Source organism: Oncorhynchus masou, unplaced genomic scaffold (genome assembly GCF_036934945.1).
Source record: "Oncorhynchus masou masou isolate Uvic2021 unplaced genomic scaffold, UVic_Omas_1.1 unplaced_scaffold_2273, whole genome shotgun sequence".
NCBI lineage: Eukaryota > Metazoa > Chordata > Actinopteri > Salmoniformes > Salmonidae > Oncorhynchus > Oncorhynchus masou.
In genome coordinates, this window is record NW_027008743.1 from 16,018 (window position 1) to 29,990 (window position 13,973).

General features: G+C 41.0%; 1 protein-coding gene across 1 annotated transcript in view; it reads right to left on the minus strand.

Moving 5' to 3' along the window:
* LOC135533183 (ninein-like) overlaps positions 1 to 13,973 on the minus strand; it is a 62,618-nt gene that overhangs the window by 15,680 nt on the left and 32,965 nt on the right. Inside the window, exon 4 of the mRNA XM_064960582.1 lies at positions 918 to 963. Coding sequence (XP_064816654.1) covers positions 918 to 963 — 46 coding nt within the window. The remainder of the gene's footprint in view (positions 1 to 917; positions 964 to 13,973) is intronic.

Here is a 13,973-nt window from a genome sequence, read left to right on the forward strand (position 1 = left end):
CCATCTAGCTGGCGACTGAAGTCAGGTTTCCCGGTTGTGGCTGGCTGTATTACAGCCTGGGATCGAACCTCGGTTTGTAGTGACGCCTCAAGCATTGCGTGAGGCCTGGGGTCAGGAGGCCTGGGGTCGGGGGCCTGGGGTCGGGAGGCCTGGGGTCGGGGGGCCTGGGGTCGGGAGGCCTGGGGTCGGGGGCCTGGGGTCGGGGGGGCCTGGGGTCGGGGCCTGGGGTCGGGAGGCCTGGGGTCGGGAGGCCTGGGGTCGGGGGCCTGGGGTCGGGGGGCCTGGGGTCGGGGGGCCTGGGGTCGGGGGGCCTTTTTTGCATTTATTGTAAAGTTACTAAAACTATTGTAAAGTTGTTGCATTTATTGTAAAGTTACTAAAACTATTGTAAAGTTGTTGCATTTATTGTAAAGTTACTAAAACTATTGTAAAGTTGTTGCATTTATTGTAAAGTTACTAAATGTATTGTAAAGTTGTTGCATTTATTGTAAAGTTACTAAAACTATTGTAAAGTTGTTGCATTTATTGTAAAGTTACTAAATGTATTGTAAAGTTGTTGCATTTATTGTAAAGTTACTAAATGTATTGTAAAGTTGTTGCATTTATTGTAAAGTTACTAAATGTATTGTAAAGTTGTTGCATTTATTGTAAAGTTACTAAATGTATTGTAAAGTTGTTGCATTTATTGTAAAGTTACTAAATGTATTGTAAAGTTGTTGCATTTATTGTAAAGTTACTAAATGTATTGTACAGTTGTTGCATTTATTGTAAAGTTACGAAATGTATTGTAAAGTTGTTGCATTTATTGTAAGGTTACGAAATGTATTGTAAAGTTGTTGCATTTATTGTAAACACTTTACAATAAATGCAGCAACTTTACAATAAATGCAATAACTTTATCGCATCTTTACACCCACCTTCTGCCTCGTACTCTTCCGTTCCGCTTTCATGAGCATTCCAGCGCTGTTGACGGAGGTAACAACAGCGTTAGTAAACCAGCGCATTAAAACACCCAGACAAGACAACCTACTTTGTTGCGTGCTAGTCAGCAGTCTTCAAAACACTGCTCTCTCTCCGTGGGGGGGGGGGGGTAGGAGCAGACAGGGTGTCCAACCAATAGGTCAACAGAGCTATTGTGACGGCAGAGGCCCCTCTGATGGTCAGAGGTGAAGCTTGAGATGGTGAACCATAACAGAGAATTAAAGAGAGAGACCGATCCCAAGTTGATTAAAACCCTCACAGTTGTCTTACTATGTTTCTCTCTCTCTAAACCCTCTTTTATTCAGTCTTTTTTGTAATCTATTTTAAGGACAATTCTCCAAGAGAGCCTATATTAACAAAAAAAAAAGTTACATTTTGACATGCACAATCTACATCATAGATGTATGTCTGCAGCATCGCCAAAAAATATAACGTCACTTTTTTTTACAAACTAAAAGAGTCAAATTGTTTGTGATAATAAATATGGTAAATAGCAGAATAATATTCCAACAAGCTGCCATATTTTGTGTTTGTCTGAAGGGTGAGACCAGGAAAGGGGGTTACTGGAACGTATCTATCGCTCTCAAGCCCAGGGACAGTAATCAGGCGTCCAAGACATCTATTGCCTGGGGAGGGAAACACAGTGAAGGAATGAAGAACAGATGGCTCTGTCTTCAACTCTCTATTCTATCACTGGGTATATAGGCATCTGTGAAGGAGGGGTGAAGCTCATTGTTCCTCTGCCAGACCCCTAAAAAAAGCCCCTCCCAGATAAGGAAGAGCACCCTGACCCTTCCCCATCTGCTGGTGCACCAGGCTGGGTATTGTTCATCCCAAATGGCACCCAGGGCTCTGGTGGAAACTAGTGCACTATGTAGGATGAAAGGTAGTGCACTATGTAGGATGAAAAGTAGTGCACTATGTAGGATGAAAAGTAGTGCACTATGTAGGATGAAAAGTAGTGCACTATGTAGGATGAAAAGTAGTGCACTATGTAGGATGAAAGGTAGTGCACTATGTAGGATGAAAGGTAGTGCACTATGTAGGATGAAAAGTAGTGCACTATGTAGGATGAAAAGTAGTGCACTATGTAGGATGAAAGGTAGTGCACTATGTAGGATGAAAAGTAGCGCACTATGTAGGATGAAAGGTAGCGCACTATGTAGGATGAAAACTAGTGCACTATGTAGGATGAAAAGTAGTGCACTATGTAGGATGAAAACTAGTGCACTATGTAGGATGAAAAGTAGTGCACTATGTAGGATGAAAAGTAGTGCACTATGTAGGATGAAAGCCAGCGCACTATGTAGGATGAAAAGTAGTGCACTATGTAGGGGATTGGGTCCCACTACATTGACATTACAGTCATTTTAGCAGACTCTCTTATCCGGAGCGACTTACAGAAGCAATTAGGGTTGAGTGCCTTGTTCAAGAGCACAGACAGATTTTTTTTCACAGAGCCTTTCGGTTAACGGGCCAACGCTCTTAACCACTAGGCTGCCTGTGGTGAAACAATCCCAGATTAGTCAGTATCCCGGCACGCTGTGTTCCTCGTCAAGGTCTCACAATGTTTGACACGGGTGGAGAAAGGTGAAATAATGACACAAGGCAAAATACTAACCTCCAGCTACAGAGAGCAGTATGATAATACTAACCTCCAGAGAGCAGTATGATAATACTAACCTCCAGAGAGCAGTATGATAATACTAACCCACAGAGAGCAGTATGATAATACTAACCTCCAGCTACAGAGAGCAGTATGATAATACTAACCTCCAGAGAGCAGTATGATACTACTAACCTCCAGAGAGCAGTATGATAATACTAACCTACAGAGACCAGTATGATAATACTAACCTCCAGAGAGCAGTATGATACTACTAACCTACAGAGAGCAGTATGATAATACTAACATACAGAGAGCAGTATGATACTACTAACCTCCAGAGAGCAGTATGATAATACTAACCTCCAGAGAGCAGTATGATACTACTAACCTCCAGAGAGCAGTATGATAATACTAACCTCCAGAGAGCAGTATGATAATACTAACCTCCAGCTACAGAGAGCAGTATGATAATACTAACCTCCAGAGAGCAGTATGATAATACTAACCTCCAGAGAGCAGTATGATAATACTAACCTCCAGCTACAGAGAGCAGTATGATAATACTAACCTCCAGAGAGCAGTATGATAATACTAACCTCCAGAGAGCAGTATGATAATACTAACCTACAGAGAGCAGTATGATAATACTAACCTCCAGAGAGCAGTATGATAATACTAACCTCCAGAGAGCAGTATGATAATACTAACCTCCAGAGAGCAGTATGATACTACTAACCTCCAGCTACAGAGAGCAGTATGATAATACTAACCTCCAGAGAGCAGTATGATACTACTAACCTCCAGCTACAGAGAGCAGTATGATAATACTAACCTCCAGAGAGCAGTATGATACTACTAACCTCCAGCTACAGACAGCAGTATGATACTACTAACCTCCAGCTACAGAGAGCAGTATGATACTACTAACCTCCAGAGAGCAGTATGATAATACTAACCTCCAGAGAGCAGTATGATACTACTAACCTACAGAGAGCAGTATGATAATACTAACCTCCAGAGAGCAGTATGATAATACTAACCTACAGAGAGCAGTATGATAATACTAACCTACAGAGAGCAGTATGATAATACTAACCTCCAGAGAGCAGTATGATAATACTAACCTCCAGAGAGCAGTATGATAATAATAACCTACAGAGAGCAGTATGATAATAATAACCTACAGAGAGCAGTATGATAATACTAACCTACAAAGAGCAGTATGATACTACTAACCTCCAGCTACAGAGAGCAGTATGATACTACTAACCTCCAGAGAGCAGTATGATAATACTAACCTCCAGAGAGCAGTATGATACTACTAACCTACAGAGAGCAGTATGATAATACTAACCTCCAGAGAGCAGTATGATAATACTAACTTACAGAGAGCAGTATGATAATACTAACCTACAGAGAGCAGTATGATAATACTAACCTCCAGAGAGCAGTATGATAATACTAACCTCCAGAGAGCAGTATGATAATAATAACCTACAGAGAGCAGTATGATAATAATAACCTACAGAGAGCAGTATGATAATACTAACCTACAAAGAGCAGTATGATAATACTAACCTCCAGCTACAGAGAGCAGTATGATACTACTAACCTCCAGAGAGCAGTATGATAATACTAACCTACAGAGAGCAGTATGATACTACTAACCTACAGAGAGCAGTATGATACTACTAACCTCCAGAGAGCAGTATGATACTACTAACCTACAGAGAGCAGTATGATAATACTAACCCACAGAGAGCAGTATGATAATACTAACCTCCAGAGAGCAGTATGATAATACTAACATACAGAGAGCAGTATGATACTACTAACCTCCAGAGAGCAGTATGATAATACTAACCCACAGAGAGCAGTATGATAATACTAACCTCCAGCTACAGAGAGCAGTATGATAATACTAACCTCCAGAGAGCAGTATGATAATACTAACCTACAGAGAGCAGTATGATACTACTAACCTACAGAGAGCAGTATGATAATACTAACCTCCAGCTACAGAGAGCAGTATGATAATACTAACCTCCAGAGAGCAGTATGATACTACTAACCTCCAGAGAGCAGTATGATACTACTAACCTCCAGAGAGCAGTATGATAATACTAACCCACAGAGAGCAGTATGATACTACTAACCTCCAGAGAGCAGTATGATAATACTAACATACAGAGAGCAGTATGATACTACTAACCTCCAGAGAGCAGTATGATAATACTAACCCACAGAGAGCAGTATGATAATACTAACCTCCAGCTACAGAGAGCAGTATGATAATACTAACCTCCAGAGAGCAGTATGATAATACTAACCTACAGAGAGCAGTATGATACTACTAACCTACAGAGAGCAGTATGATAATAATAACCTCCAGCTACAGAGAGCAGTATGATACTACTAACCTCCAGAGAGCAGTATGATAATACTAACCCACAGAGAGCAGTATGATACTACTAACCTCCAGAGAGCAGTATGATAATACTAACATACAGAGAGCAGTATGATACTACTAACCTCCAGAGAGCAGCATGATAATACTAACCCACAGAGAGCAGTATGATAATACTAACCTACAGCTACAGAGAGCAGTATGATAATACTAACCTCCAGAGAGCAGTATGATAATACTAACCTACAGAGAGCAGTATGATACTACTAACCTACAGAGAGCAGTATGATAATACTAACCTCCAGCTACAGAGAGCAGTATGATAATACTAACCTCCAGAGAGCAGTATGATACTACTAACCTCCAGAGAGCAGTATGATAATACTAACCTACAGAGACCAGTATGATAATACTAACCTCCAGAGAGCAGTATGATACTACTAACCTACAGAGAGCAGTATGATAATACTAACATACAGAGAGCAGTATGATACTACTAACCTCCAGAGAGCAGTATGATAATACTAACCTCCAGAGAGCAGTATGATACTACTAACCTCCAGCTACAGAGAGCATTATGATAATACTAACCTCCAGAGAGCAGTATGATAATACTAACCTCCAGAGAGCAGTATGATAATACTAACCTCCAGAGAGCAGTATGATACTACTAACCTCCAGCTACAGAGAGCATTATGATAATACTAACCTCCAGAGAGCAGTATGATAATACTAACCCACAGAGAGCAGTATGATAATACTAACCTCCAGCTACAGAGAGCAGTATGATACTACTAACCTACAGAGAGCAGTATGATAATACTAACCTCCAGAGAGCAGTATGATACTACTAACCTCCAGCTACAGAGAGCAGTATGATAATACTAACCTACAGAGAGCAGTATGATACTACTAACCTACAGAGAGCAGTATGATAATACTAACCTACAGAGAGCAGTATGATACTACTAACCTACAGAGAGCAGTATGATACTACTAACCTACAGAGAGCAGTATGATACTACTAACCTACAGAGAGCAGTATGATACTACTAACCTACAGAGAGCAGTATGATAATACTAACCTCCAGCTACAGAGAGCAGTATGATACTACTAACCTACAGAGAGCAGTATGATACTACTAACCTCCAGAGAGCAGTATGATGATACTAACCTCCAGAGAGCAGTATGATACTACTAACCTCCAGAGAGCAGTATGATAATACTAACCTACAGAGAGCAGTATGATAATACTAACCTACAGAGAGCAGTATGACAATACTAACCTCCAGAGAGCAGTATGATAATACTAACCTCCAGAGAGCAGTATGATACTACTAACCTCCAGCTACAGAGAGCAGTATGATAATACTAACCTCCAGAGAGCAGTATGATGATACTAACATCCAGAGAGCAGTATGATACTACTAACCTCCAGCTACAGAGAGCAGTATGATAATACTAACCTCCAGAGAGCAGTATGATACTACTAACCTACAGAGAGCAGTATGATAATACTAACCTCCAGAGAGCAGTATGATAATACTAACCTTCAGAGAGCAGTATGATAATACTAACCTCCAGAGAGCAGTATGATAATACTAACCTCCAGAGAGCAGTATGATAATACTAACCTCCAGAGAGCAGTATGATAATACTAACCTCCAGAGAGCAGTATGATAATACTAACCTCCAGCTACAGAGAGCAGTATGATAATACTAACCTCCAGAGAGCAGTATGATAATACTAACATACAGAGAGCAGTATGATAATACTAACATACAGAGAGCAGTATGACACTACTAACCTCCAGCTACAGAGAGCAGTATGATAATACTAACCTCCAGAGAGCAGTATGATACTACTAACCTCCAGAGAGCAGTATGATAATAATAACCTACAGAGAGCAGTATGATACTACTAACCTACAGAGAGCAGTATGATAATACTAACCTCCAGAGAGCAGTATGATAATACTAACCTCCAGCTACAGAGAGCAGTATGATAATACTAACCTCCAGAGAGCAGTATGATAATACTAACATACAGAGAGCAGTATGATAATACTAACCTACAGAGAGCAGTATGATAATACTAACCTCCAGCTACAGAGAGCAGTATGATAATACTAACCTCCAGAGAGCAGTATGATAATAATAACCTACAGAGAGCAGTATGATACTACTAACCTACAGAGAGCAGTATGATACTACTAACCTCCAGAGAGCAGTATGATAATAATAACCTACAGAGAGCAGTATGATAATACTAACCTACAGAGAGCAGTATGATAATACTAACCTCCAGAGAGCAGTATGATAATACTAACCTACAGAGAGCAGTATGATAATAATAACCTACAGAGAGCAGTATGATAATACTAACCTCCAGAGAGCAGTATGATAATACTAACCTCCAGAGAGCAGTATGATAATAATAACCTACAGAGAGCAGTATGATAATACTAACCTCCAGAGAGCAGTATGATAATACTAACCTCCAGCTACAGAGAGCAGTATGATAATACTAACCTACAGAGAGCAGTATGATAATACTAACATACAGAGAGCAGTATGATAATACTAACCTACAGAGAGCAGTATGATAAAACTAACATACAGAGAGCAGTATGATACTACTAACCTACAGAGAGCAGTATGATAATACTAACCTACAGAGAGCAGTATGATAATACAAACATACAGAGAGCAGTATGATAATACTAACATACAGAGAGCAGTATGATACTACTAACATACAGAGAGCAGTATGATAATACTAACCTACAGAGAGCAGTATGATAAAACTAACATACAGAGAGCAGTATGATACTACTAACCTACAGAGAGCAGTATGATAATACTAACCTACAGAGAGCAGTATGATACTACTAACCTACAGAGAGCAGTATGATACTACTAACCTACAGAGAGCAGTATGATACTACTAACCTCCAGAGAGCAGTATGATAATACTAACCCACAGAGAGCAGTATGATAATACTAACCTCCAGAGAGCAGTATGATAATACTAACATACAGAGAGCAGTATGATACTACTAACCTCCAGAGAGCAGTATGATAATACTAACCCACAGAGAGCAGTATGATAATACTAACCTCCAGCTACAGAGAGCAGTATGATAATACTAACCTCCAGAGAGCAGTATGATAATACTAACCTACAGAGAGCAGTATGATACTACTAACCTACAGAGAGCAGTATGATAATACTAACCTCCAGCTACAGAGAGCAGTATGATAATACTAACCTCCAGAGAGCAGTATGATACTACTAACCTCCAGAGAGCAGTATGATACTACTAACCTCCAGAGAGCAGTATGATAATACTAACCCACAGAGAGCAGTATGATACTACTAACCTCCAGAGAGCAGTATGATAATACTAACATACAGAGAGCAGTATGATACTACTAACCTCCAGAGAGCAGTATGATAATACTAACCCACAGAGAGCAGTATGATAATACTAACCTCCAGCTACAGAGAGCAGTATGATAATACTAACCTCCAGAGAGCAGTATGATAATACTAACCTACAGAGAGCAGTATGATACTACTAACCTACAGAGAGCAGTATGATAATAATAACCTCCAGCTACAGAGAGCAGTATGATACTACTAACCTCCAGAGAGCAGTATGATAATACTAACCCACAGAGAGCAGTATGATACTACTAACCTCCAGAGAGCAGTATGATAATACTAACATACAGAGAGCAGTATGATACTACTAACCTCCAGAGAGCAGCATGATAATACTAACCCACAGAGAGCAGTATGATAATACTAACCTCCAGCTACAGAGAGCAGTATGATAATACTAACCTCCAGAGAGCAGTATGATAATACTAACCTACAGAGAGCAGTATGATACTACTAACCTACAGAGAGCAGTATGATAATACTAACCTCCAGCTACAGAGAGCAGTATGATAATACTAACCTCCAGAGAGCAGTATGATACTACTAACCTCCAGAGAGCAGTATGATAATACTAACCTACAGAGACCAGTATGATAATACTAACCTCCAGAGAGCAGTATGATACTACTAACCTACAGAGAGCAGTATGATAATACTAACATACAGAGAGCAGTATGATACTACTAACCTCCAGAGAGCAGTATGATAATACTAACCTCCAGAGAGCAGTATGATACTACTAACCTCCAGCTACAGAGAGCATTATGATAATACTAACCTCCAGAGAGCAGTATGATAATACTAACCTCCAGAGAGCAGTATGATAATACTAACCTCCAGAGAGCAGTATGATACTACTAACCTCCAGCTACAGAGAGCATTATGATAATACTAACCTCCAGAGAGCAGTATGATAATACTAACCCACAGAGAGCAGTATGATAATACTAACCTCCAGCTACAGAGAGCAGTATGATACTACTAACCTACAGAGAGCAGTATGATAATACTAACCTCCAGAGAGCAGTATGATACTACTAACCTCCAGCTACAGAGAGCAGTATGATAATACTAACCTACAGAGAGCAGTATGATACTACTAACCTACAGAGAGCAGTATGATACTACTAACCTACAGAGAGCAGTATGATAATACTAACCTACAGAGAGCAGTATGATACTACTAACCTACAGAGAGCAGTATGATACTACTAACCTACAGAGAGCAGTATGATACTACTAACCTACAGAGAGCAGTATGATACTACTAACCTACAGAGAGCAGTATGATAATACTAACCTCCAGCTACAGAGAGCAGTATGATACTACTAACCTACAGAGAGCAGTATGATACTACTAACCTCCAGAGAGCAGTATGATGATACTAACCTCCAGAGAGCAGTATGATACTACTAACCTCCAGAGAGCAGTATGATAATACTAACCTCCAGAGAGCAGTATGATAATACTAACCTCCAGCTACAGAGAGCAGTATGATAATACTAACCTACAGAGAGCAGTATGATAATACTAACCTACAGAGAGCAGTATGACAATACTAACCTCCAGAGAGCAGTATGATAATACTAACCTCCAGAGAGCAGTATGATACTACTAACCTACAGAGAGCAGTATGATAATACTAACCTACAGAGAGCAGTATGACAATACTAACCTCCAGAGAGCAGTATGATAATACTAACCTCCAGAGAGCAGTATGATACTACTAACCTCCAGCTACAGAGAGCAGTATGATAATACTAACCTCCAGAGAGCAGTATGATAATACTAACCTCCAGAGAGCAGTATGATAATACTAACCTACAGAGAGCAGTATGATAATACTAACCTACAGAGAGCAGTATGACAATACTAACCTCCAGAGAGCAGTATGATAATACTAACCTCCAGAGAGCAGTATGATACTACTAACCTCCAGCTACAGAGAGCAGTATGATAATACTAACCTCCAGAGAGCAGTATGATGATACTAACATCCAGAGAGCAGTATGATACTACTAACCTCCAGCTACAGAGAGCAGTATGATAATACTAACCTCCAGAGAGCAGTATGATACTACTAACCTACAGAGAGCAGTATGATAATACTAACCTCCAGAGAGCAGTATGATAATACTAACCTCCAGAGAGCAGTATGATAATACTAACCTCCAGAGAGCAGTATGATAATACTAACCTCCAGAGAGCAGTATGATAATACTAACCTCCAGCTACAGAGAGCAGTATGATAATACTAACCTCCAGAGAGCAGTATGATAATACTAACATACAGAGAGCAGTATGATAATACTAACATACAGAGAGCAGTATGACACTACTAACCTCCAGCTACAGAGAGCAGTATGATAATACTAACCTCCAGAGAGCAGTATGATACTACTAACCTCCAGAGAGCAGTATGATAATAATAACCTACAGAGAGCAGTATGATACTACTAACCTACAGAGAGCAGTATGATAATACTAACCTCCAGAGAGCAGTATGATAATACTAACCTCCAGCTACAGAGAGCAGTATGATAATACTAACCTCCAGAGAGCAGTATGATAATACTAACATACAGAGAGCAGTATGATAATACTAACCTACAGAGAGCAGTATGATAATACTAACCTCCAGCTACAGAGAGCAGTATGATAATACTAACCTCCAGAGAGCAGTATGATAATAATAACCTACAGAGAGCAGTATGATACTACTAACCTACAGAGAGCAGTATGATACTACTAACCTCCAGAGAGCAGTATGATAATAATAACCTACAGAGAGCAGTATGATAATACTAACCTACAGAGAGCAGTATGATAATACTAACCTCCAGAGAGCAGTATGATAATACTAACCTACAGAGAGCAGTATGATAATAATAACCTACAGAGAGCAGTATGATAATACTAACCTCCAGAGAGCAGTATGATAATACTAACCTCCAGAGAGCAGTATGATAATAATAACCTACAGAGAGCAGTATGATAATACTAACCTCCAGAGAGCAGTATGATAATACTAACCTCCAGCTACAGAGAGCAGTATGATAATACTAACCTACAGAGAACAGTATGATAATACTAACATACAGAGAGCAGTATGATACTACTAACCTACAGAGAGCAGTATGATAATACTAACCTCCAGAGAGCAGTATGATAAAACTAACATACAGAGAGCAGTATGATAATACTAACCTACAGAGAGCAGTATGATAATACTAACCTACAGAGAGCAGTATGATAATACTAACCTACAGAGAGCAGTATGATAAAACTAACATACAGAGAGCAGTATGATACTACTAACCTACAGAGAGCAGTATGATAATACTAACCTACAGAGAGCAGTATGATAATACTAACATACAGAGAGCAGTATGATAATACTAACATACAGAGAGCAGTATGATACTACTAACCTCCAGAGAGCAGTATGATACTACTAACCTACAGAGAGCAGTATGATAAAACTAACATACAGAGAGCAGTATGATACTACTAACCTCCAGAGAGCAGTATGATACTACTAACCTACAGAGAGCAGTATGATAATACTAACCTCCAGCTACAGAGAGCAGTATGATACTACTAACCTCCTGCTCTCTCTCTTAGTGAGGTCGGTACTGATGTAGGGCAATTAGGCCTGGCTTGCAGTCGGTGGTCCAATTCATCCCAAAGGTGTCCGATTTGACTTGAGGTCAGGGTTCTGTGCAGGCCAGTCAAGTTCTTCCACACCAATCTTGACAAACCATTTCTGTATGGACCTCGCTTTGTGCACGGGAGCATTTTCATGCTGAAACAGGAAAGGGCCTTCCCCAAACTGTAGCTAGAAAGTTGGAAGCACAGAATCATCTAGAATGTAATTTTATGCTGTAGTGTTAAGATTTCCCTTCTCTGGAACTAAGGGGCCCGAACCATGAAAACAGCCCCAGACCATTATTCCTCCTCCACCAAACTTTACAGTTGGCACAATGCATTGTGGGCTTTCTCTCTCTCTCCTGACATCCGCCAAACCCAGATTCGTCCATCGGACTGCCAAGATGATGAAGTGTGATTCATGACTCCAGAGAACGCATTTCCACGCTTGGCATTGCGCACGGTGATCTTAGGCTTATGTGCGGCGGCCCGTCCATTGAAACACATTTCATGAAGCTCCAGACGAACAGTTCTTGAGGCAGTTTGGAACTTGGTAGCAACCGAGGACAGATGATTTGTACGCGCCACACGCTTGACATTTCCACTTACCATTGACAGCACTGAGAGTTGACCGGGAGAGGGGGGGGGGGGGCAGGCAGCTCTAGCAGGGCAGAAATTTGACAAAACTGACTTGTTGGGTAAAGTGCCACGTTGAAAGTCACTGAGCTCTTCAGTAAGGCTATTCTAATGACAATGTTTGTCTATGGAGATCGCATGGCCACGTGCTCGATTTTATACACCTGTCAGCAACGGGTTGGTCTGAAATAGCCGAACCCACTAGTTTGAAGGGCTGTCCACATACGCCTGTATATCTACTGTTCGATCAAGATCAACCTTGCCATCGAGCAGCTTAAACCAGCACCTGCTACCAAGAGATAAGATCATCCTTAACCCCCTGGTCACAGATCAGTTTGCGCCTTCTAACCAACTCCTACAGTTATTGTCACGCCCAACTGGCAAAACAACACAAACAGATCTGGGACCAGGTAGATTATCCGAAACTAGAAGATCAAGCAGCTGACCAGGGTTACAGCAGCACATATTCTAACCACGCCTTATTAACAGGGGGATTTAACCTTACAGGTTCATCATTGTGGGTTGACGTGATCTTCTTGTCTGGGGTTGGCGCTCGCCCATTGGGTTCGTGCCGTGGGGGAGATCTTCGTGGGTTATACTCGGATTTGTCTCAGGATAGTAAGTTGGTGGTTGAAGATATCCCTCTAGTGGTGTGGGGGCTGTGCTTTGGAAAGGTGGGTGGGGTTATATCCTTCCTGTTTGGCCCTGTCCGGGGGTGTCCTCGGATGGGGCCACAGCGTCTCCCGACCCCTGATGTCTCAGTCTCCAGTATTTATGCTGCAGTAGTTTATGTGTCGGGGGGCTGGGGTCAGTTTGTTATATCTGAAGTATTTCTCCTGTCTTATCCGGTGTCCTGTGTGAATTTAAGTATGCTCTCTCTAATTCTATCTCTTCTATTCTCTCTCTGTTTTTCCCTCTCTCTCTCTTTCTGTCTCTCTCTCTTTCTCTCTCTTTCTTGGAAGACCTGAGTCCTAGGACCATGCCTCAGGACTACCTGGCATGATGACTCCTTGTTGTCCCCAGTCCACCTGGTCGTGCTGATGCTTCAGTTTCAACTGTTCTGCCTGTGGCTATGGAACCCTGACCTGTTCACCGAACATGCTACCTGTCCCAGACCTGCTGTTTTCAACTCTCTAGAGACAGCAGGAGCGGTAGGGATACTCTTAATGATCGACTATGAAAAGCCAACTGACATTTACTCCTGAGGTGCTGACTTGTTGCACCCTCGACAACTACTGTGAT